The sequence below is a fragment of the Monodon monoceros genome, unplaced genomic scaffold, assembly GCF_005190385.1.
Source record: "Monodon monoceros isolate NGI ecotype Baffin Bay Population unplaced genomic scaffold, NGI_Narwhal_1 Super_Scaffold_7, whole genome shotgun sequence".
Classification (NCBI taxonomy): Eukaryota; Metazoa; Chordata; class Mammalia; order Artiodactyla; family Monodontidae; genus Monodon; species Monodon monoceros.
The window spans coordinates 101,200,646-101,220,260 of NW_021703784.1; the positions used below are offsets into that span (position 1 = coordinate 101,200,646).

General features: G+C 60.1%; 3 protein-coding genes and 1 long non-coding RNA gene across 10 annotated transcripts in view; 3 read left to right on the forward strand and 1 right to left on the reverse strand.

Moving 5' to 3' along the window:
- PACS1 (phosphofurin acidic cluster sorting protein 1) overlaps nt 1-1,068 on the forward strand; it is a 158,472-nt gene extending 157,404 nt beyond the window's left edge. Inside the window, exon 24 of the mRNA XM_029209417.1 lies at nt 812-1,068. Coding sequence (XP_029065250.1) covers nt 812-1,068 — 257 coding nt within the window. The remainder of the gene's footprint in view (nt 1-811) is intronic.
- On the forward strand, nt 1,064-10,732 carry KLC2 (kinesin light chain 2). 5 transcript variants are annotated; one of them, XM_029207616.1, is made up of 16 exons: nt 1,095-1,264; nt 1,947-2,221; nt 4,555-4,785; nt 4,927-4,996; nt 5,654-5,876; nt 6,530-6,617; nt 6,709-6,810; nt 6,908-7,081; nt 7,184-7,283; nt 7,928-7,977; nt 8,085-8,152; nt 8,588-8,696; nt 8,798-8,956; nt 9,033-9,157; nt 9,376-9,433; nt 9,762-10,732. In XM_029207616.1, the coding sequence occupies exons 2-16, from the start codon at nt 1,994-1,996 to the stop codon at nt 9,843-9,845; spliced, it is 1,869 nt and encodes a 622-aa protein (XP_029063449.1). In that variant the 5' UTR covers nt 1,095-1,264; nt 1,947-1,993; the 3' UTR covers nt 9,846-10,732. The 5 variants fall into 5 exon arrangements, with proteins under 5 accessions (XP_029063447.1, XP_029063449.1, XP_029063445.1 ...); XM_029207614.1 differs by having other exon boundaries at nt 1,064-1,116; nt 6,908-7,283; nt 9,762-10,727; XM_029207612.1 differs by having other exon boundaries at nt 1,172-1,264; nt 6,908-7,283; nt 9,762-10,727.
- On the reverse strand, nt 5,864-6,677 carry LOC114886725. Of its 2 annotated transcripts, none has more exons than XR_003791405.1 (3): nt 6,561-6,677; nt 6,144-6,256; nt 5,864-6,052 (listed from the first exon to the last, which is right to left on the reverse strand). It is a non-coding gene; the product is annotated as an uncharacterized LOC114886725 (long non-coding RNA). The 2 variants fall into 2 exon arrangements; XR_003791406.1 differs by having other exon boundaries at nt 5,893-6,020.
- Nucleotides 10,733-11,434: 702 nt separating the features above from the next.
- RAB1B (RAB1B, member RAS oncogene family) lies at nt 11,435-18,725 on the forward strand. Of its 2 annotated transcripts, none has more exons than XM_029207617.1 (6): nt 11,435-11,556; nt 13,196-13,268; nt 13,561-13,656; nt 13,770-13,865; nt 17,028-17,159; nt 17,252-18,725. In XM_029207617.1, the coding sequence occupies exons 1-6, from the start codon at nt 11,543-11,545 to the stop codon at nt 17,444-17,446; spliced, it is 606 nt and encodes a 201-aa protein (XP_029063450.1). In that variant the 5' UTR covers nt 11,435-11,542; the 3' UTR covers nt 17,447-18,725. The 2 variants fall into 2 exon arrangements, with proteins under 2 accessions (XP_029063450.1, XP_029063451.1); XM_029207618.1 differs by lacking the exon at nt 11,435-11,556 and adding an exon at nt 12,209-12,288.
- Nucleotides 18,726-19,615: the final 890 nt, after the last annotated feature.

The following is a 19,615-nucleotide window of genomic DNA, read 5'->3' on the forward strand; positions in this document are numbered from 1 at the left end:
TGGGATGTCGACCTAGAAGCAGTGCAGGTAGAGCTAGGGTAGCCAGAAACCCAGGGCTGCAGAGCACCAGCCCCAAACCTGGGCCAATAATAGATGTGCCCTTCTGCCTTTTAAAAAAAAACAGCATTTACTGAGTGCTGCTATGTGGTAGCCAAGAGCTACTCTGAGAGTGAACAAGACAGGCAGATCTTGGCCTGCATTCTAGGGAGGAGACAGAAACTGACAAGGAAAATGTTAGAAGGAGTAAATGCTACAGAGAGAATTAAATGTGTGCTTGAAATGGGCTGGAGGGCTGCTCTACATAGGGGGTGGGGAATCAGGGAAGGGCTCTGGGAGGAGATGACGTCATCATCACCTTGTCCTGATCATCCAGCCCACAGAATCTGTGGTGGTGCTCACCCACAGGGTCACAAGTCTGTTTCAGCCGATGCCCAACTGCCCCTTGCCGTCCTTTTCTCCCTCACGCCCGGAAGCCTCCGTCCCTTCCTCCCAAGAAGCAGCCCTAAGATGCCGAGAATCCCCTACTGGGACAAGGACAGCTCCGAAGGATTTGGGTGGGGCATAACCACTCTCTAGAGACAAATGAGCCTGGGGTCAGATCCGCGAGGTTGGGATAATAGCAGTGCCCGCTTTATCCGGTCTTTGCAAGCATTAAATGTGTCATCGCACTTAAGGCATCCAAGCGCCCCGCACACAGTAAGCGCTCTGAAAGTGGCAACTACCTCAATAAATGTCAACTGTCTCTTTCTGGACTCTGAGGAGGCCGGGCCTTCTCCTGGGCCCCAGTTTCTTCCGCCGCCCTCTCCGGCAGCGGTACAGGGCAAGTTCAGGTGCACATCCTCCCCAGGCTGTGCACATCCTCCCCAGGCTGTCCACACCGCTGTGGCCTCGCGGCGGGTTACAGCGGAGGAATCCGAGGCCGCAGGAGAGTGGGAGGTGGCCGCTATGAACCTAAGCTTCGGGCAAGCCCACGCCCGGCGCCTCAATGACCACGCCCCATCCCCGAGAGCCACGCCCCCGGATCCCTTCCCTTTGCCTGGAGTGGGCCCAGCCGGCGTGCTCCTTTAAGGCAGACAGCCGGCCGAGGAGTGTTTAGCCCCCTCCGACGCCGCCAAGGTACAGGCTTCACCTTTAAGGCGGCGCAGGGACTGCTGGGAAGGCCGGCGGGATGGAGGCGGTGGAACCTGCTCACGGCTGCTGGTCGGGGTGAAGCGGGGCGGGAGCCGGAGCTGGAGCGGGAGGCGGGCCCGAGCGGGAGACGCAGGTCCACGCGGGCCGATCGGGCCGGGAGAGGGGGGGCTCTGGGTCGGCCTAGGGGAGGGGTCGTCTTGGGCGCGGCCTGTGAGAGGGCCCGGCCAGCCCGCGGGGAGGGGGCGCGGTCCTGGGTGGCCGGGGGCGGGAGCTCGGCCTTTTCAGGGGAGGGGTCCGCAGGATGTCGTGCTGGCCTATGGGGCGCGTACTGGGGGGAGGGGGGGACGAAGAACCCGAGACCTCAGCTCCTTAGGGGAAGGGTCTCCTCAGGGTCGAGCTGCCCAAGAGGAGGGGCTCTGTGGCTCGGCCAGCCTGTTGGGAAGGGGGCTGCCCGAGGGGGGCTGGGGCCGGAACTCCCAGAGGGACGGTGTCTCCGCACGGGAGTGAATCCCCCAAGATCCCCGTAGGTCCATCCTCTGGCGCGCCCTGCTCTGGCTAAGGGAGTCTCCAGGGAAGCCCCGAGACTGGGTCGCCTAAGCCGGCCTGAGCCAGTGGTCTGGGCCGAATCCGGGTCCAGCCTCGCCGGTCGCACCGCATTGCGTCTCCCGGGCCAAGACGAGCCGGGCGCGCCCCCTGTAGGGCGAGCGCGGGCACGGTGCGGGCTGCTGCCTGGGGGACGGGGCACCCCGGGGACCCAGGCGTCCGGGGACCCTAGGTGTTTACCTAATCCGGGGCGGACGGCGGCGTGGCCCCAGGCCCGGCAGCCCCTGCCCGCCCTCTCGCCTTCACAGGCGGCACGGCCATGGCCACGATGGTGCTTCCTCGGGAGGAGAAGCTGAGCCAGGATGAGATCGTGCTGGGCACCAAGGCCGTTATCCAAGGGCTAGAGACCCTGCGCGGGGAGCACCGTGCCCTTCTCGCTCCCCTCGTCGCTCATGAAGCTGGTGAGGCAGAGCCTGGCTCACAGGAGCGCTGTGTCCTCCTGCGCCGCTCCCTGGAGGCCATCGAACTGGGGCTGGGGGAGGCCCAGGTAGGCTGGTCTGGGGTGCTGAGGAGGGAGGTCATGGGAGGGGTGGAGCCTTCCAGAGGAATCCTGGCAATGTAGTAACAGAATCAGAAGGGAAGGAAGAATCTGTCCCCTGGAGCCTCATGGTAGGATCCCAGTAAATATCTGTTGAAGAAATGAATGGGCTCTGGAGACCCCGGCCGTGCCTGGCCCCAGGAGAGCCTGATCATCTGGCTTCTCTGCTAGGTAGCAGAGACTGCATGGCCTAAAAAAACAGAGGAAATCCTTAAAGATCCCCCCACTCATTCTTCTATTAATTTGTTAACAGGTAAGTTATCAAGTGCCTACTATATGCCTGGCAATGTGTTAGGTGCCAGGGCTACAGGTCCAACAAGACATGAGATCCCTGCCCTAGTCCAATAGGAAGAGAGTCAGAAATACACATATATTTATTCAATATTATGGTAAGTTCTCCAAAGAAAAAAACAAGATCTTGTGACAACCTTAGCTATTGGTCAAGCAAGACTTCTGAGGAAATGACATTTAAATCAAGACCTGAGGAAAGGAATGAACCAGCCTCCAGAGAAAGGAGGAAAGTGAGAGGTTGCATGTACAAAGGTCCTGAAGTGGAAGAGATCTTGTTGTGGAGGGAGAACTGAGAGACCTGTCTAACTGGAGCTTCGTGAGGAAAGAGAGGGACAGAAAAGGCCTGCGGAGAAGGTGGGGACCAGATCATGCTGTGCCTTATTAGTTTGGGTTTTATTCTCAGGAAATCAGGAAGCCTTTGGAGGGTTTAAGCAGTAAAGGGACACAGTCTGGCTTAGGTTTTAAAACTCTCTCTGGCTGAGGGGTGGAGAATGAACGATTGTGGGTCAGGGTGGAAGGAGGTAGGAGGTGTTAGGAAGCCACTGCTAGAATTCCAATGAGAAATGGTGGGTTGGGCCATGAGGGTAGTAAGAAGGGGGTCAGTCCTAGACGTTCTGGAAGTAGGTCCAGTAGGGCCTGGGGATGGACTAAAGGAAACAGAGAGGGGCAGGGAAAGTCCCAGGTTTGTGGTTTGAGGAAATTGAGGAGAGAGCCTGGATGGGTCAGGAGTTCTGTTTGGGCCCTCTTAAGTTGGGGCTGCCAGGATGACATGCAGACAGAGCTATCCAGGAGGTGCTGGGGTGTACAAGGAGTTAGACTCTCGGGCAGAGAGTCTTGGCCCACTCAGATCTTGGCTGAGACACTGCCTGGCTCTGTGAGTCCTGGGCAGGTGGTATCCCCTTGGTTTCCTTGTTTTTAGAATAGGGGTCGTGCCGTCTGCCGTAAATACTGACAGGCTGTTTAGGATATTTTTAAAAATAGCTAGTGGTTGTGAAAACACCTGTCACTTAGGCGTTTGCTAATCAACCAGAAAGTACAAGGTCCCAGACTGCCTGGCTCTCTGGGAGGGCAATGTGTCGGGCATTCACTCCTCGGCCGGCTGACTGCCAGGTGCGGAGGTGAGCACACCAGGGCCCCCTCCCAGTGTGTACAGGCACAGATGGACAACAGGATGGCATGGAGGTGGGGGAGGTGCCATGCTTTCCGGGGGCTGAGGGCATAAGAGGCTTCACTGCAGAAATGACCCTGACCATGAAGGACGGAGAAAGGGTAGAGTCTAGGCAAGGCCCCAAGGCGGGAAGAGCCTGGAAGCTCAGGAAAGGAGTCATGGAGTTTGGAGAGAGGGATGGGGGCTGAGGCTGAGGCCTCTGGATCCCCTTACCTGCCCCTGTGGTTTTCCAGACACTGGGGGTTTAGGACACACACCCCCTTCCCTCCCTGGGAGCTGCAGGAGGACAGGGGCTGCCCTGGCTCTCTGGTAGAAGTCAGGATGGGGTCTTTCGGTAGCCCTTCAGTCGTCTATCAAGGCCTTTGGGAAAGCGCTAGCTCTGGGCCGGGGGCAGCGGTATAGTGGCTCTGGCTACAGGGCTTGAGTACAACTCCTAGGAGAGACGGGGAACGAGTGGACAGCTCGGGGAAGGGGCAGCATCCCAGCTAGCGCTCTTAATGATCCGAGCACCCCAACAAGGTGGGAACTGGACCATCGATGTGGAGGACTACCTGGAGGCCCAGGAAAGGGGATGGGCTATTTCAGAGTCCAGCACAGCCAGCCTGGGTCCTGACCGCAGAAGGAAGGACTTAGGAATCCCCAAGCCTCCTGGTTTCAGGTCTCAGGCTATGTTGGTCTGTTTGGGGCCCTGGGGCAAAACTCCCTTGATGAGAGGAGAACTTCAGGGTCCTCAGCCCTGCAGCTCCTCCGGGCCTGGCTCTTCTCTGGGGCCCAGGCTGGGGCGTCAGCAGGGCTCTGACCTCTGTTCCGGCTGGCTGCGCAGGTGATCTTGGCGCTGTCGAGCCACCTGGGGGCCGTAGAGTCGGAGAAGCAGAAGCTGCGGGCTCAGGTACGGCGCCTGGTGCAGGAGAACCAGTGGCTGCGGGAGGAGCTGGCAGGGACGCAGCAGAAGCTGCAGCGCAGCGAGCAGGCCGTGGCCCAGCTCGAGGAGGAGAAGCAGCACTTGCTGTTCATGAGCCAGATCCGCAAGCTGGACGAGGACACGTCCGCCAGCGTAAGCCCTGCCATGGCCACTGGGCGGGGCGGGGGCACCTGGGAGCAGGGAGGGGCGGCAGGGAGCAGACGCTGCTCCGACCCAGCCCGCCGACCCCTGGGCCGCCTGCTTCCCTGACGCCCATCCCGTCTTCCTCCCCAGGAGGAGAAGGGGGACGTCCCCAAAGACTCTCTGGATGACCTGTTCCCCAGTGAGGAGGAGCAGAGCCCAGGTGCGGAGGGGCAGCTGGCTCTGGGGGCGGGAAAGGAAGGCTGTGTGAATTCCTGGTCCTTGGGACCCAGAGGTCACAGAAAACAAGGTCTGAGGGGCTGCCGTGTTCTCTCCTGCCTCGTTTCTGATTATAACATCCCAGCATTAGAGCTTAAAAGGCAGGTTTTACATGTTGCTTTTCTCATCTCCCAAGTTCTTTGAGGAGCAGGCATCACAGTTCAGAGCTTTGGAGCCGTCCGGCCTGGGTGCGAGCCCTGCTCTGCCTGCGTTTGCGCTGTGGCCACTGGTAGAGTTTCTTTCCCCTCTGAGCATCCTCTGAGGGTTAAAGGAGGACGCATGCACAGTGCTGATCCGCGGGCCAGTACTGGCCTTGCTGATCGTGTGGCCTGTGTATCAGAGCCTCTCTTCTGCACGTGACGAGGCTGAGGCTCGGGGGTTAGGCGACTTGCCCTGGGACACACAGCTTGAAGCACTGGAGCTGGGACTCTACCCACTCTTCTTGTGGGGTGACTAGACCCACTCTACAGATGGGGAAACCGAGAGCTAATGGTGACTTGCCCAGGGCCACGTGTGAGGTCGGTCAAAGGTATGGCTGGCGTGTGCCGGCCCAGCTCAGGAGGCACTTGGCACATCTGACCTCCCGCCCTTGGCTTTGCAGCCCCCAGCCCTGGAGGAGGAGACGTGGCTGCCCAACACGGGGGCTATGAAATCCCAGCACGGCTCCGCACCCTGCACAATCTGGTGATCCAGTACGCCTCTCAGGGCCGCTATGAGGTGGCCGTGCCACTCTGCAAGCAGGCCCTCGAGGACCTGGAGAAGACGTCAGGCCATGACCACCCTGACGTGGCCACCATGCTGAACATCCTGGCGCTGGTCTATCGGTGAGGGCTCCTCCGGCTTCGGTCACCCATGGGAGCATTCTTCCTGAAGACTCCAGCCCTGGTCACAAATCCTCAGTGCCTGCAGTGGGCCAGGACTCGGGTTCCACCAGGCAGTTGGGTGACAGAGAAAGAAGGATCTTGTCCCTGGAGAGGGCCAAGCCCACAGGGTGCCTGAGCTACAGACATGAATATGCCTCAGTCTAGTGGTGGGCAAAGGCTTGGACATAACCAGGGAGGGGAAGGCACACGAGGACGCGGGGGGCACACCTTCTCCAGGCACCAAGGCTTGAGGCGGGCCTTTGGTGAAAGTTGAGTTTGCCCAGAGCACAAGAGGGTCGGAGAAGGTCTCCTTGGCAGAAAGGACACCATGAGCAGAGGCCCTGGGGAACAGAGGACAAGGTGCACTGGGCATGGGGCAGTGAGGGTGGGATCTGGGGGAGTCTAGCTTGTACCCCAGCACTGCACGCCCTTCCTGCACAAAGCCCCCCAAGCCAGAGAGCAGGGGCTGACCACGTCTCTCCACGCTCTGGGTCATGCCCCATCATTCTCGCTCATTAGTAAGTATAGGAAGAGTGACCACAGGGATCTTGGGCCACTAGGAGGAGGGCCTTGGGCTGGAGGATAACCCTCATCATGCTCCCACCTGCCCCCAGGGACCAAAACAAGTACAAGGAGGCTGCACACCTGCTCAATGATGCCCTGGCCATCCGCGAGAAGACGCTGGGCAAGGACCACCCAGCTGTGAGTGAGGCTGGGTGGGAGGTGGGGCTTCCCCTCCCCCCTGCAGCTCCCAGGTCCCGGGTCATGGAGCCTCCATTCTCCCACCCCCTAGGTGGCGGCGACACTGAACAACCTGGCGGTCCTGTATGGCAAGCGGGGCAAGTACAAGGAGGCTGAGCCCCTCTGCAAGCGGGCACTGGAGATCCGGGAGAAGGTGGGAGCAGGCAGGGCTGGGCAGGCCAGGTGGGCTGGGCAGACGGGGGACGTAGGCCGGCCCCGAGCCCAGCCACCGGCTCCCGCTCCTGTCCCAGGTTCTGGGCAAGTTCCATCCAGACGTGGCCAAGCAGCTGAGCAACCTGGCCCTGCTGTGCCAGAACCAGGGCAAAGCCGAGGAGGTGGAATACTACTACCGGCGGGCACTGGAGATCTACGCCACACGCCTTGGGCCTGACGACCCCAACGTGGCCAAGACCAAGAACAACCTGGTGTCCTGGGCTAGAGGGGGCTGGAGGAAGCAGGGGGTAGGGAGGAGAGGAAAAGGCTTGACTCCTTGCATCCTGCTCACCCTCTGGGCCCTGCCCCTCCAGGCCTCCTGCTACCTGAAACAGGGCAAGTACCAGGATGCAGAGACCCTGTACAAGGAGATCCTCACCCGCGCTCATGAGAAGGAGTTCGGCTCTGTCAGCGGTGAGCATGGCTGCTGTGTGCCCCAGCTCGCAGGCCCGCTCAGCTGTCAGCATCTAGGACGAATACCTCAGCCTGGCAGGCCTCACGCCTAGGGTCTGGCTGGTCCGCAGCCACTTGTGTGCACACGTGAGCACACACACCCAACTCACACAGCCCCCTGGGAGGTTGTACCTGTGCAATGCCCTCCCTTTGCATACCCGTGCCCTCGGCCCAGAGCCTCTTCCCCTTTCTCCACTGGGCAACTCACGCTCACCGTGAGGGCCCAGCCCAGATGTCTCCCACTCTGGGAAGCCACCTTCTGGTCCTTCACGGTCAGTCACTTCCTCCTCAGGGACCCCTTGGCCCGGCCCATCATTCAGGCCTCGCATCGTCTCGCACCGTGGGCCTGAGGTTTGTAAGGGTGTGCTCCCCCCACCCCCCAGTCACAGGCCCCTCAAGCACAGGCCTGTGCCACAGGCATCTCTGTTCCAGAGGAGCGTCAGTCATGTTTTGGGTCTGTTTCTTGTCGATTCATTCATTCAGTGAAGCCCAACCCTGGTCCTTCTTGAGTACCCCTGACCTCCCCCCAGACCCCAGTCATGTGTCCAGCCCAACCAGCAGAGGCCCACATGAGAGGCTGGTGACAGCCCCCTCTCTCCCTACAGGGAACAACAAGCCCATCTGGATGCACGCAGAGGAACGGGAGGAGAGCAAGGTAGCTCTGCGGGGCAGGGCTGGGGCAGATGTCTGTGGAGGGAGGATGAGGCTGGGGGTGTGTAGAGGGGAGGGCCTTCTCCTACCTTCCGCTTATCTCTCCCCCAGGATAAGCGCCGGGACAGCACCCCCTATGGGGAATATGGCAGCTGGTACAAGGCCTGTAAAGTAGACAGGTGAGGACAGTGGGGCGGGACTGCTGGGCTAGCAGAGAGCTGGGAAGCGGCATCCTGGGTGGGGGCCGGGGCCAGGCTCCACACTCCATACTGCTCAGCCCCAGAACACACACCTCTTCTCTGTCAGCTCATCTTTCAAGGCCCAGGTCGCAGGCCACCTGTCCCAAGAAGGTTTTCTGTCCCAGGACAGCCTGATTATCTCACTCCTGTGTTTCCCAGCCTTTAGTCCTGGTGGCAACATCCCACCTAGGGCCCTCAGGTGATTCCCCAAAACAGGGGAATCCAGGCAGACCTAGCACAGGGCCTGACACACAGGAAAGGCTCGATTTTGGTCGGCTGGGCGGTTCCTCAGGGCCAGCGTGGGCTGGGTGTCAGGATGAGCCCTGGCTCCTGGGGAACACGGAGTTGGAGCCCGTCCCGCTCTCCCGTCTGCAGCCCCACGGTCAACACCACGTTGCGCAGCTTGGGGGCCCTGTACCGGCGCCAGGGCAAGCTAGAAGCCGCGCACACGCTGGAGGACTGCGCCAGCCGCAGCCGCAAGCAGGTAGGGCGACAGGCACCAGGGCTGTGGGCAGGGACCTGCGTGGCCCTGTGTGTGATCCAGTCAGGGCCCGTTGCTCCACCTGATGCGCCTGCCCCCCTCAGGGCCTGGACCCTGCAAGCCAGACCAAGGTGGTGGAGCTGCTGAAAGACAGCAGCGGTGGGCGCGGAGACCGCCGTGGCAGCCGAGACATGCCTGCGGGTGCCGGGGCTCGGTCTGAGGCTGACCTTGAGGAGGCAGGGCCTGCAGCCGAGTGGAGCGGGGTGAGTCTAGGGGCTGGACTGGGCCAGGAGGCTGTGTAGCCGGCATGGCACAGAGACGAACCTGTCCACCCCACAGGACGGCAGCGGCTCCTTGCGGCGCAGTGGCTCCTTCGGGAAGCTCCGAGATGCCCTGAGGCGCAGCAGTGAGATGCTGGTGAAGAAGCTGCAGGGTGGTGGCCCCCAGGAGCCCCCAAACCCCAGGTGAGCCGTCCACCCTGGTGAGCCTCTCGAGAACCCACCCCACAACCTACCAACCCCAGCTGAACTTCAGACCCAGGGTGAACTCCCTGTCTCGCTCAAGCTCCACCCACCACCAATCTCCCTTCCCATCAGCCTCCCTCCCCTGCCCCAAGCTGACCCCTTCCCCCATCCTCCCCCAGTTCCACCGTGGGCAAATCCTGACCACCCTTTCCCCTCAGGATGAAGCGGGCCAGTTCCCTCAACTTCCTCAACAAAAGTGTGGAAGAGCCAGTCCAGGTACGGGTGGATAGTTGTCGGCACTGGGCAGCTGAGGCGCCGGCCCCAGGCCTGCATGTCCTGTGTACTTGCCGAGCTTCTCAAGCATGTCTGTTCATCCAGCCACACTTCCTGTCTCCATCCCAGGTCTGGCTTTGGGCTGGACCCTGGGGAGACAAATGAGGGAAACTCAGCCCCTGCCTGTGAGCGGCCAGTGGCAGCACAGTAACTGTGGAGGTGGGTGGGAGTGTCAGGACCTCAGGGACTCTGACTAGTCAGGCCCCTTCGGGCCAGGGAAGCACGCACTGGCGGCAGCCCAAGGCCGAGCCACCTGCCCCTCTGCCCACAGCCTGGAGGCACAGGCCTCTCTGATAGCCGCACCCTCAGCTCCAGCTCCATGGACCTCTCCCGACGAAGCTCCCTTGTGGGCTAATCCTGAAGGAGCAGCCGGTCGCCAGAGCCTCCACCCGGCACCATCCCCACCCCAGCCCTGCGCATGGGCCTGCTGCTTGCCCCTCCTGTCTCTCCCAAGGACCCCTGTCTTTTCTGTTCAATCTCAGGGTAACCTCCTCCCTTGTCATCTCAGCCTGAGCCCTGGAGGCTGGGCCTGCCCACTCCAGTTCTACCCCTTATTTATTCCTTCCAGCAGGGCCCCCTCTTCCCTAGGTTCAGGGCCAGCGGAGGGGCTGGCCGGGGTCTCCAAAGGTAGAGAGAGGCTCAGTGGCCCCCCCTCCGCAGACCCCAAATCCAAGAACACTAAGCACCTGCCGTCCCTTCAGCACCCTGCCCTCCCCCGGCCGTTGCTTCTGTATATAGAGAAATAAGTTATTGGCCGCACTCCTCCCCTCAGTCCTTGGTACTATCCGGCCTCTCACCCCACCCTTCTCTAGTGGTACCGCCCAGGCCTTAATCACCCCCATTCCGCGCGGTGGTATCTCCCAGGCTCCACATCTCAGGGGCGGTGCCTCCCCAAAGGGTTCCCTAGGCATTCTCGCTTTCCTCCCGGCCTCTGAATGGTGCGCCCTGCCCCGTGCCCCAGGACGGAGAGCCCACCCCCTGTCCGTCCTCTCACCGCCGGGCTCTGCCCTGCAGCCCGGTCTTATGCACTGCTCCTCCCGCCCAGCCTGCCCAGGCTCGGCCTGACCCCGCCCCGGGCACCGCCCGTAGAGCCATCCTGCCACGCCTCCTCCCACACCTGCAGCTTCTTGCTAGGGGCAGTGATGGACCCCTGTGGCAGGAGGGGCTGCCCCAGTTGGGAGGTGAGGCGGTCGCTCTCTATTTTCAAATGTTGCTGTAGAAATAAAGACGGTTTGACTCTGAGCTGGGCTTGTTTTGGGGCGGAGCCCGAGGGCTCCTGGCGTCTCTACTTCTCTAGATTGGGGGTGGGTACAGGAGAGGCTGCGAGTGTGTGTGTGTGTGTGTGTGTGTGTGTGTGTGTGTCTCGCTCACGTCTGGTCCTGCGCAGCTGCAACCCAGATAGGCTTCTCCTATCCCGGAATCGTTCGGGAGCCCCACAGATTCAGGATTTTTTTCTAACAACCTTCATCTCTGAGATTCTGGAGACCACGGGCTTTGATCGAGCTTTGCCCCTTTACCAAGCTGTTTGACCTTGAGCGAGTTACCGAGTCTCGATTTCTTCATCTATAAAATGTGGGTGACACCTTCCTGGGGTTTCTGCTGGGAGTTAGGAGCGCCAGCACACGAAGAACCCTGGATAAATGAACTTTTACTAACGCTGCGGGGAGTGTAAGGATGAATGCCTCTGTCAGACAGACGTGAAACGTGTCAACGCCAGCACTAAATTGAGGATCTAACGCCGGGACGCTGTCAGGCTCCCGAGCGCGGTCCTCAAGCCCAGGTACTTCTAGGGAGGGAACTACAAGCTCCAGAAGGCAACGCGCGGCGATGGTGGGGCGTGGGCTAGGATTACGCCTGCGCAGCGGGGGGCGGGGTGAGTTGCACAATGTAAGGAGACTACAAGTTCCGAGGAGCCACACGGCGAGGTCCCAGTCCCGAGTGTTTGCGCCTGCGCGTCGCGGGCGGGGTCTCTGGGGCGGAGCGGCCACCATCTTGAAACGGGAGGCGGAGCAGAGCCGACTGGGAGCGACTGAGCGGGCCGCCGCTGCCGCCATGAACCCCGAATAGTGAGTGCGCCCCGCACGCGCCGTCCGGCGCAGCCTCAATCCCGAGTACGGGGCTGTACGCTTACTGGGGTTGTCCGGCCCGGGTCAGGACTGCGTGGCGCCCCCACATCCGGGTCCCTCTTCCGCTGACCTCCCCCCCTCACATCCGGGTTCTGCCCCTCCCCCGGGGGCCCCAGAACCCCGGCTCGACGCCCCGAGTTCTTGCACCCGGGCCCGGAGACTGCGACCCCGAGGGGCACCACTTGGATCCCGAGGCACCGGCACTAGCAGGCCTTGTCGGTCAGGTGACCCCGCAGCCCCGGTCTTCCCAGGCCTCAGTTTCCCCACCTGCTGCCTGAGAGTAGCGGTCTGGGTGCTGACGACGGTCCTGGCATTGTGGAGCCCATCCTCAGAGTTTCTGGTCTCGGTCCAGTTTCGGGCCCTTTAGGTCGGGTCGTATATTCTGCTCTCCAGTCCTCCCGGAATCCGCTGGGTAGCTTTTCCGCAGGTTCTCCCCTCCGGGGCTGCCGCTTTGCCCTTTACCTAGATCAAAATGCCCTGCCGCTCCCAGAGGCTGGTCCCCTCCCGCCCTCTCCTCACCTTTGCGCAAGCCCCCGGCGCCGCCGTCACCCCACTTCCCTTCGCCGTCACCCTGCCGAAGAAGTTTAGATGAATGTGGCATTTGCTTTCTCCCTTCCAGTGGGATTCTTTGTTCCTCAAACTTTCCTCACTTCTTGGTCACTCCCCCTACGGGTAGGTGGCCCACATCTCTGCCCCGACTTCTCATCGACAGTTTTTCCTTAGTGTCAGTTATCTTCTTCCTCTTTTGCCACTTCCTTTTTCTCCTCCAGATCCTGGCCTCAGATTTCCTTGGGGAAGGGTGAAGCTCTGAGCTGGATTATAAGAGGTAACAGAGAAGGGAACCAACATGCTTTCACAGAGACTTTGGAGTCTGAACCTGGTTTCCAGTATTAAAGTTAACAGCTGTGTAACTTAGAGCAAGTCGCTTCTCTTCTCTGGCCTCTATTTCTTCATTAATTGGGGGTAACCGGCACTCACTTCATTGGACTGTTGTGAGGCTTAAATGAGATGATGCATTTGAAGTACTTAGCACAAGGCCAGGCACAAGTAGGAAGTGGATACGTTTTAACTGCTATTATCATTGCCGCTTGTTGACCATGTCTTTCTGGAGGCTTCATACCGGGCTCTTTACATAGGTATTCAGTGAAGTTCTAGGCTGGGCCCTGGCTTCCACTTCTGGGGCCTCCCCTGCCAAGTCAGGTATGGCACAGGGCAGTGTAGGAGGGTTTCCCTAAATAGCCCCTACTGGACCCGAAACCATGGAGTCTATCAGGAATCAGGGTAGGATACCCAGCTCTGTCACCTAACTGATGTGATCCTTGGCAAGTCACGTCCCTCTCTGTGTCTCCGTTTCCTTCTCTGTAAAGTGGGAATTCAGATGCTCCCCTTTGGGCCAGCTGTGTTATGAGGAGTGGTCAACCCTCCCCATCCCAGGACTTGTGGGAGGATCTTGTGAGTGCTTTAATACTCTAATCCAAGGCACACCTCACAGTGTGGGAGAATGCTATAGTTTTGACTCCAGGATAATGGCGGGTGGGCTCCCTGCCTCCCTTCACACCTTCCCATCCTTTCTCTCCAGTGACTACCTATTTAAGCTGCTTTTGATTGGTGACTCGGGCGTGGGCAAGTCCTGCCTGCTCCTGCGGTTTGCTGTAAGTAAGAAGCTTCCCCTACCATCCATCTGGGGTCCTGGCTGGTGGCCGGAGGGAGAGGGGGGCAACCCAGAGAATAGTGGTTGCAAGACCTGGGAGACCAAGGATGAAGTTGCAGGACTTGCCAGCAACATATCTGACTGAACAGGGGCATAGGGCTGGCAAGTTGGGGTGCTGAGAACTGGGGCTCAGCAGTTAGGAGCTCAGCTGGGGCAGGACACTGGAGGGAGGTTTTCCAGATGGGCCTCAGACCTGTTCACTCAGGCCATTTCACTGGTCCCTGATCTTTCAGGATGACACATACACAGAGAGCTACATCAGCACCATCGGGGTGGACTTCAAGATCCGAACCATTGAGCTGGATGGCAAAACCATCAAACTTCAGATCGTGAGTGTTGCTCCTCCCAGAATCTCTGGTGCAGAGACATCTCCCTTGGGAGGGGAGGGGCCCTGGGCATGGAGCCCAGGGCTGACCTGCCCCCCTCTCCTGCTGTCTTGTAGTGGGACACCGCTGGTCAGGAACGGTTCCGGACCATCACTTCCAGCTACTACCGGGGGGCTCACGGCATCATCGTGGTGTACGACGTCACCGACCAGGTACTCCTGGGCTCACCGTCCCCCACTTTGCCCCCTCAGCCTCAGGTCTTTGGCTTTTGCTGCTTTTTACTGTTCCCGTTCTCTCTTTCTGATGCTGCCCGGAAAGGAGACTGTTCTCGGACTCATTTCACAAGGAGGGAAATAGCTGCAGACCTGGATCCTCCCCAGGCCCCGCTGCAGGGCCTTGGCAGAACCAGGCCTCACCTCCCTGTCAGACTTGCCACGTTATTCTAGACCTTCCAGGCACCTGTCTTTTGTGGGGGGGTTAGTCAGCTGATTGGTTGCTGTGCTGGGCCCGTGGCCTCCTGGGTAAAGACACTGTGGAGAAGCGATTGGAGGGCCTTACACAAGGAAGTGAGGGAGCCCTGCACTCTGGGCCCAGTGTGAGCAGAGTTCTGGGAGCCCTGTGTCTGCTGTGGCAGTGTTAGTCTCGTGTCATTGGCGTCAGTGGTGATGTTAATAGCGGGAAACAGTCCTGTCACGCGTTAGAGTTCACAGGTTCTGTCACAGCCCTTTGATGCTTGTAACACTCCAAAGAGGTGTGTGTTACATTCCCATTTTACAGATGAAGAAATGGGTCGGGGTGGTAGGACTTTCTTAGGCCCTGCAGCTAGTTAAGTGGCAGAGACAGAAAGCCCAGGCCTACTGATTCTACCCACTTTGTTTTTTTTTAAACTTTGTTGCTTCATGGGGGTCAGGCCCTGGGGACATGGAGATACTTGTATCAGCCCCAGGCCAGGAGGAGTCCCTGCTCTGAGGGGCAGCTGGGCTCTTCAGCTCACCAGGGACTCGTGATGCCTCCTGGACAACAAGCTGTGGGTGAACTTTGCTCCACTCAGAGGTCACCAAGGACCTCTAACCGCCAAAACTTGTGACTTCATTTCAGTTTTTGCCATGATTGATCTCCCATGGCTTTTAACTCTGTTCTCTTCCCTCTCTTTGAAAAAGTTACTGTCTCAAGCTCTGCCATCTCCTGCTGCAGCAGATTCTCTTTTCAGTGACTTCTTACTGGTCCGTCGTATCCTGCCCCGCTACAGCCCCAGGTTCTGTGCCTCTTGATTGCCCCAGGCCGCCTCCTGACTCTCCCTGCACAGTTCTGACCACCTTGTGGTTTGGCTTCTTGTTTTGTGATTTCTACGAGTAAAGAGCTGTCACTGTGGATCGCCTCCTGAGTCCTGCGTTCTCCTGGCACTTTATGTCTGTGTTAATTCCCATGTTCACAGTAGAACCCAGTGAACTCAATGGTGGCATCCCTCTTTTCCAGATGAGGAAACACACTTAGACGTATGGTGAGTTACCTGCCCATGGCTTCACAGTCAGGAAAGGCAAAGCCTGTGTTTTGAACCCAGGGTTCTTTGCTTCCCAGCACATCCTCTCCTGCCTCTAGACCGCCTTCAGGCCATCTGCAGAGCTCAGCTTGTCTGGTGCTGGTCTCCCCATCTCTTCTTGAACTGGCTTCTGCATCCTCATCTTTACAACGGAGTCCCTGTTGGCCTGACCAGAAAACTCTTCCCTCCCCCATCCTGTCAGTCCCTGGGGCCCTCTGCTCTCCCCCATCATCTCTCCCACATCCGTTCCCTTGTAATAATAGCAGTGATGAGGATAATGGCAGCTCTTGCTAATTAAGCACTTGTTAGGAGACAAGCCTGCATTCATTATCCCATGCTCACAACAGCCCCACCAGGAGGTACTGTTTTATAGAAGTGAGGAAACTGAGGTTCAGAGAAGCCAAGTGACATATCTAGGATCATACAATAAGTGGCAGAGGTGGGGCTTAACCCAGGGTGGTCTGACTCTAAATCCTGTGCTCTTGCCTGCCTCATTCCCTGGCTCAGGGCACATCTTCTCTTCCCTGGATTATGCCAACCATCTCCCAGTTGGTCTCCGTCTCCTTGCTGGTCTGATCTGGCCTCTGCACTCCTGCCAGGACTATCTTCCCAGAACACAGGTGTGCTCTTGCTGCTTCCTTCCTAAGAAAACCTCTACTGGCTCCTGGTTGTCTAAGATTTGTCCAGGCTAAGACCCTCCCTGCTTGGGCCTGCTTCCTCTTCCTTTCCTTCCCTGCTCAGGGACTGTGTCCCCGCCGCTTTTAGCTTTTCCCCCTCCCCAAAGACAGCACGCCCATCCCATCCCATCCCGTGACCCGGCATATGTCTGCTTCTCCCCTTGCACCTTGCCCCGTCCCTCCACTGGCACCCACACGGGGGTAGTTCGTCCCTGCAGGTGTAGGTCGGCTGTCATCTCCCCAGGCAGAGATGATCCTGGAGCTCCACCTGCTCCTGCCTTCTATCCCTGCAGCGCTTGGTCGCCCTGTCTTGCCGTTGTGTGTGCCCTAGTCTAGTCCTCCATTGTCCCCTGAGTGCTTTAGGGCAGGGCCCAGGCATGATTCCATTATTTGAACCCAGTGCCCAGCACAGGGCCCCGCCTGGGACATGGCAGGAGGTGTACATTTGAACCCAGTGTGATATCACCAGACCTCTGGCTCCTAAGAAGGGAAAGCGGCTCTAGCTCAAGCATATTCCTAAAAGTTCTGTCCTTTGTCGGCGTGCCAGGCGTCGGGGGGTGGGGCGCAGCCGGCTGCCGGGAGAGCCAGGCCGAGCTCGGAGGCTGTCAGTGCCAGAAGTAGGACGAATGTCAGGCCCTGTTCCCAGGATACCTGTCTCCCCTGTAGGCCAGGGTCTCCTCTGTGAGGATCCTCCACCTACCACTGGGCTCCAAGGTTTCAAACCTTAAAGGGATTTTAAGGCCACTGTGGGGACTTTGTAATTCTTGCTAACCTGTTATCCTTTGTTTCTGTCTTTCCTCTGGCCTCTCTCCTGATGCCATTTGCTCCCTCCACGTGGTTAGGCCTTTTCTGTGTCTTGGGTAAACACGAGCAGCTGCAGGAAGCAGAGCTGGCTGGCCCTTGGTCTAAGCCGCTGAGGTGTCGGGGCTGTTGGTAGACAGCCGGGGCTCTGCTGGGCCTGGCTCTTGGGGTCTCAGACAGAGGAGGGCAGGAAGGAGCGCTAAGCCTGGAGGAGCTTCCTCTGGGTCCCTGAGCCCAGGGTGCCTGCCTTTCTCAGGAGCCCAGGACAGCCATCTTCCCCTGAAAACCCCTGTTCTCCAGGCCTGGCCTAGGGGCGGGAGGTGGGAGCAAAGTAACTTTTGATCTGGTCCCTCTAGGAATCCTATGCCAACGTGAAGCAGTGGCTACAGGAGATCGACCGCTATGCCAGCGAGAATGTCAATAAGCTCCTGGTGGGCAACAAGAGCGACCTCACCACCAAGAAGGTGGTGGATAACACCACAGCCAAGGTGAGCAGGCCTGGGCCAGGCCGCCCGGGTGGGCTGGGGCCTGCTGCCCCTCACCTCCTCTCCCCTTCTCTTTTCTCCTCTCCCCTTATCAGGAGTTTGCAGATTCTCTGGGCATCCCCTTCCTGGAGACGAGTGCCAAGAACGCTACCAATGTTGAGCAGGCGTTCCTGACCATGGCTGCCGAGATCAAAAGGCGGATGGGGCCTGGGGCAGCGCCAGGGGGTGAGCGGCCCAACCTCAAGATTGACAGCACCCCTGTGAAGCAGGCTGGTGGCGGCTGTTGCTAGGAGGGGCTCGTGGGGTGGGACCGGAGGTGGCACCTTCTCCAGATGATGCCCCTGGAGGGGGCAGGAGGTACTTCCCTCTCCCGGGGCATTTGAATCTGTGGCTTTGGGGTGTCCTGGGCTCCCCATCTCCCTCTGGCCTGTCTGCCTGCCGCCCTGCGCCCCGGTTCTGTCAGGGCCCCCAAGAGAGGACACCCAGGACCTTTGGCTGGGGTGAGGGTGTGGGCTTGCTCTGCTGCTGCCTCTGGGTGACTTTAAAAGATATCCCACCACACACCTTTGGGATGAGGGCTCTCCTCTGTCTGTCTCCCTCCCCCTGCCCCCCGTGTATGCTGCAGTGGGTTTCTCTCCTTACTCTTCTTCTTCCCCTCCCCTGCGCCACCCCCCTTCCCCAGGAGCCGAGGGCCTCCCTGGCCTCTACTGCCCCTGGCTGTAGTCAGCACCTGGGGCCAGGAATGGGACCAGGGGATCCAGGGCTCTGGAATGCAGGGCCCTGGGCTGGACCTCAGGACGGGCATGGGGCCACAGGGGCCCAGCAGCCCACTTTCCTCTCCTCCCTGCCTCCCCGCCGACACACACACTCACAGCTCGAGCCGTCCAGCTGCGGTGGGGTCTGAGCACATCTAGGGCAGGTGGGTGGGCAGCCGCGCTGGGCCTGTGTCTTGAGCCCAGAGGGAGCCTGCTCCTGCCACTCCCTGCCCTGCCAGAGCCAGGCCCGTGTGCTGCCTGCCCACCATGCCCCTTTGTCCCCAAGGCAGGCGGAGGCGGAAGGCCCACCGTGCCAGAGGCTGGGCACCAGCCTTAACCCTCACTCTGCCAGCACCTCCTCCCTTTCCCTGAGGCAGCACATCTGGCTTATTCTCCCCCTTCCGTCCCTTGGAGCCTATGAGGGCGGATCCTCATCCCCTGTCGCTACTTCTCTGGGAATGTGGGTGCAACCCAGGGTGGGGGGGGCCTCTCCACTTAACTCCCTCCCACCCAGGATGCTAGCCCCCTGCCTCTGACACAGCTTCTTCCTGCAGTAAAACAAACCTTTGATCTCTACTTGAGAAGCCATGTCCCTTGTGCTGTCTCTTGCCTGTCCCACCTGTGCCCTCCCCTCCAGCTTGTATTTAAGTCCCTGGGCTGCCCCTTGGGGTGCCCTCCCAACTCCCAGGTTCCCCTCTGGTGTCATGTCAGGCATTTTGCAAGGAAAAGCCACTTGGGGAAAGACGGAAAGGACAAAAAATAAATAAATAAATTTCCACTGGCCCTCGGGTGAGCCGAGGGTTTTTGCAAGGAAGTTGTGGTGGCTGAGTGTGGTCTGTGGTGGGAGCTGCCTTTGGGTGGCAGGGAAGGAACTGGAGCCGTGGTCTTGGTGGGCTGCACAGGGGGTCCTGGCTTGGGCTGTGTGTCCTAGGGCTGCTGCTGAAAGGCCTTGACCCATTTCCTGAAGCCAGGAGAGCTGCCTGCTTGTGCTTCTATAGTCTGTCCCCACGGGCCCAGCACGGTTCCGGCCGGCCGGGAGGGCGGCTGGCGGCCGTCAGTGAGCACCTGGTGAGCCGCCGCCGCCGCCGCCGCCGCCAACAACACCCACACAGGCGGGTCCGGGATGGGGAGTTGGGCCGCAGACCTTGTGCCCCGCTGTGTCTGGCCCGCGTCCCCTTCAGCCCCCTGGCTCAGCCCCCTCTCCCGGCTTTTTCTGGGTTCAAGCCAGGTGTCTCTGACCCCTCGGACGGTGACAAGTGCTTTGCACTTAAGACCTCGGTCCGACCTCCGTGGCCGGCGAATGAGGGCAGAGGTGCGGGCACCCGTCCGAGTGGGCCGAGTGTGGCAGTGGTGGGCTCGTTGTGTGACGTTGGGGGGGGGGGGTTATGCCAGGGATGTGCGTCCATGCTTACGTGTCCCTGAGGTTGGGGCGGGGGTGGCGCCCGGGCCGCGCTGGCGGAGGGGCGCGCAGAGACCCAGCCCCGCCCGCCCGAGGCTGCTCGCACGGCGGCCCCGCCCCCGGCTCCGCCCCGCCGGCTTCGCGGGCTGGAGAGCGAGGGAGCCGCGGGCGAGGGATCGCAGGATGAGCGATTGGGGCCCGGGCAGCCGGCAGCGGACGCGCCCCCCGAGCCCACCGGCCCGCGCCCCACGGCCCCGCGGCCCCGATCCCGGCCGCGCCGCCCGCGTCCCCCGAGCCCGCGCCCG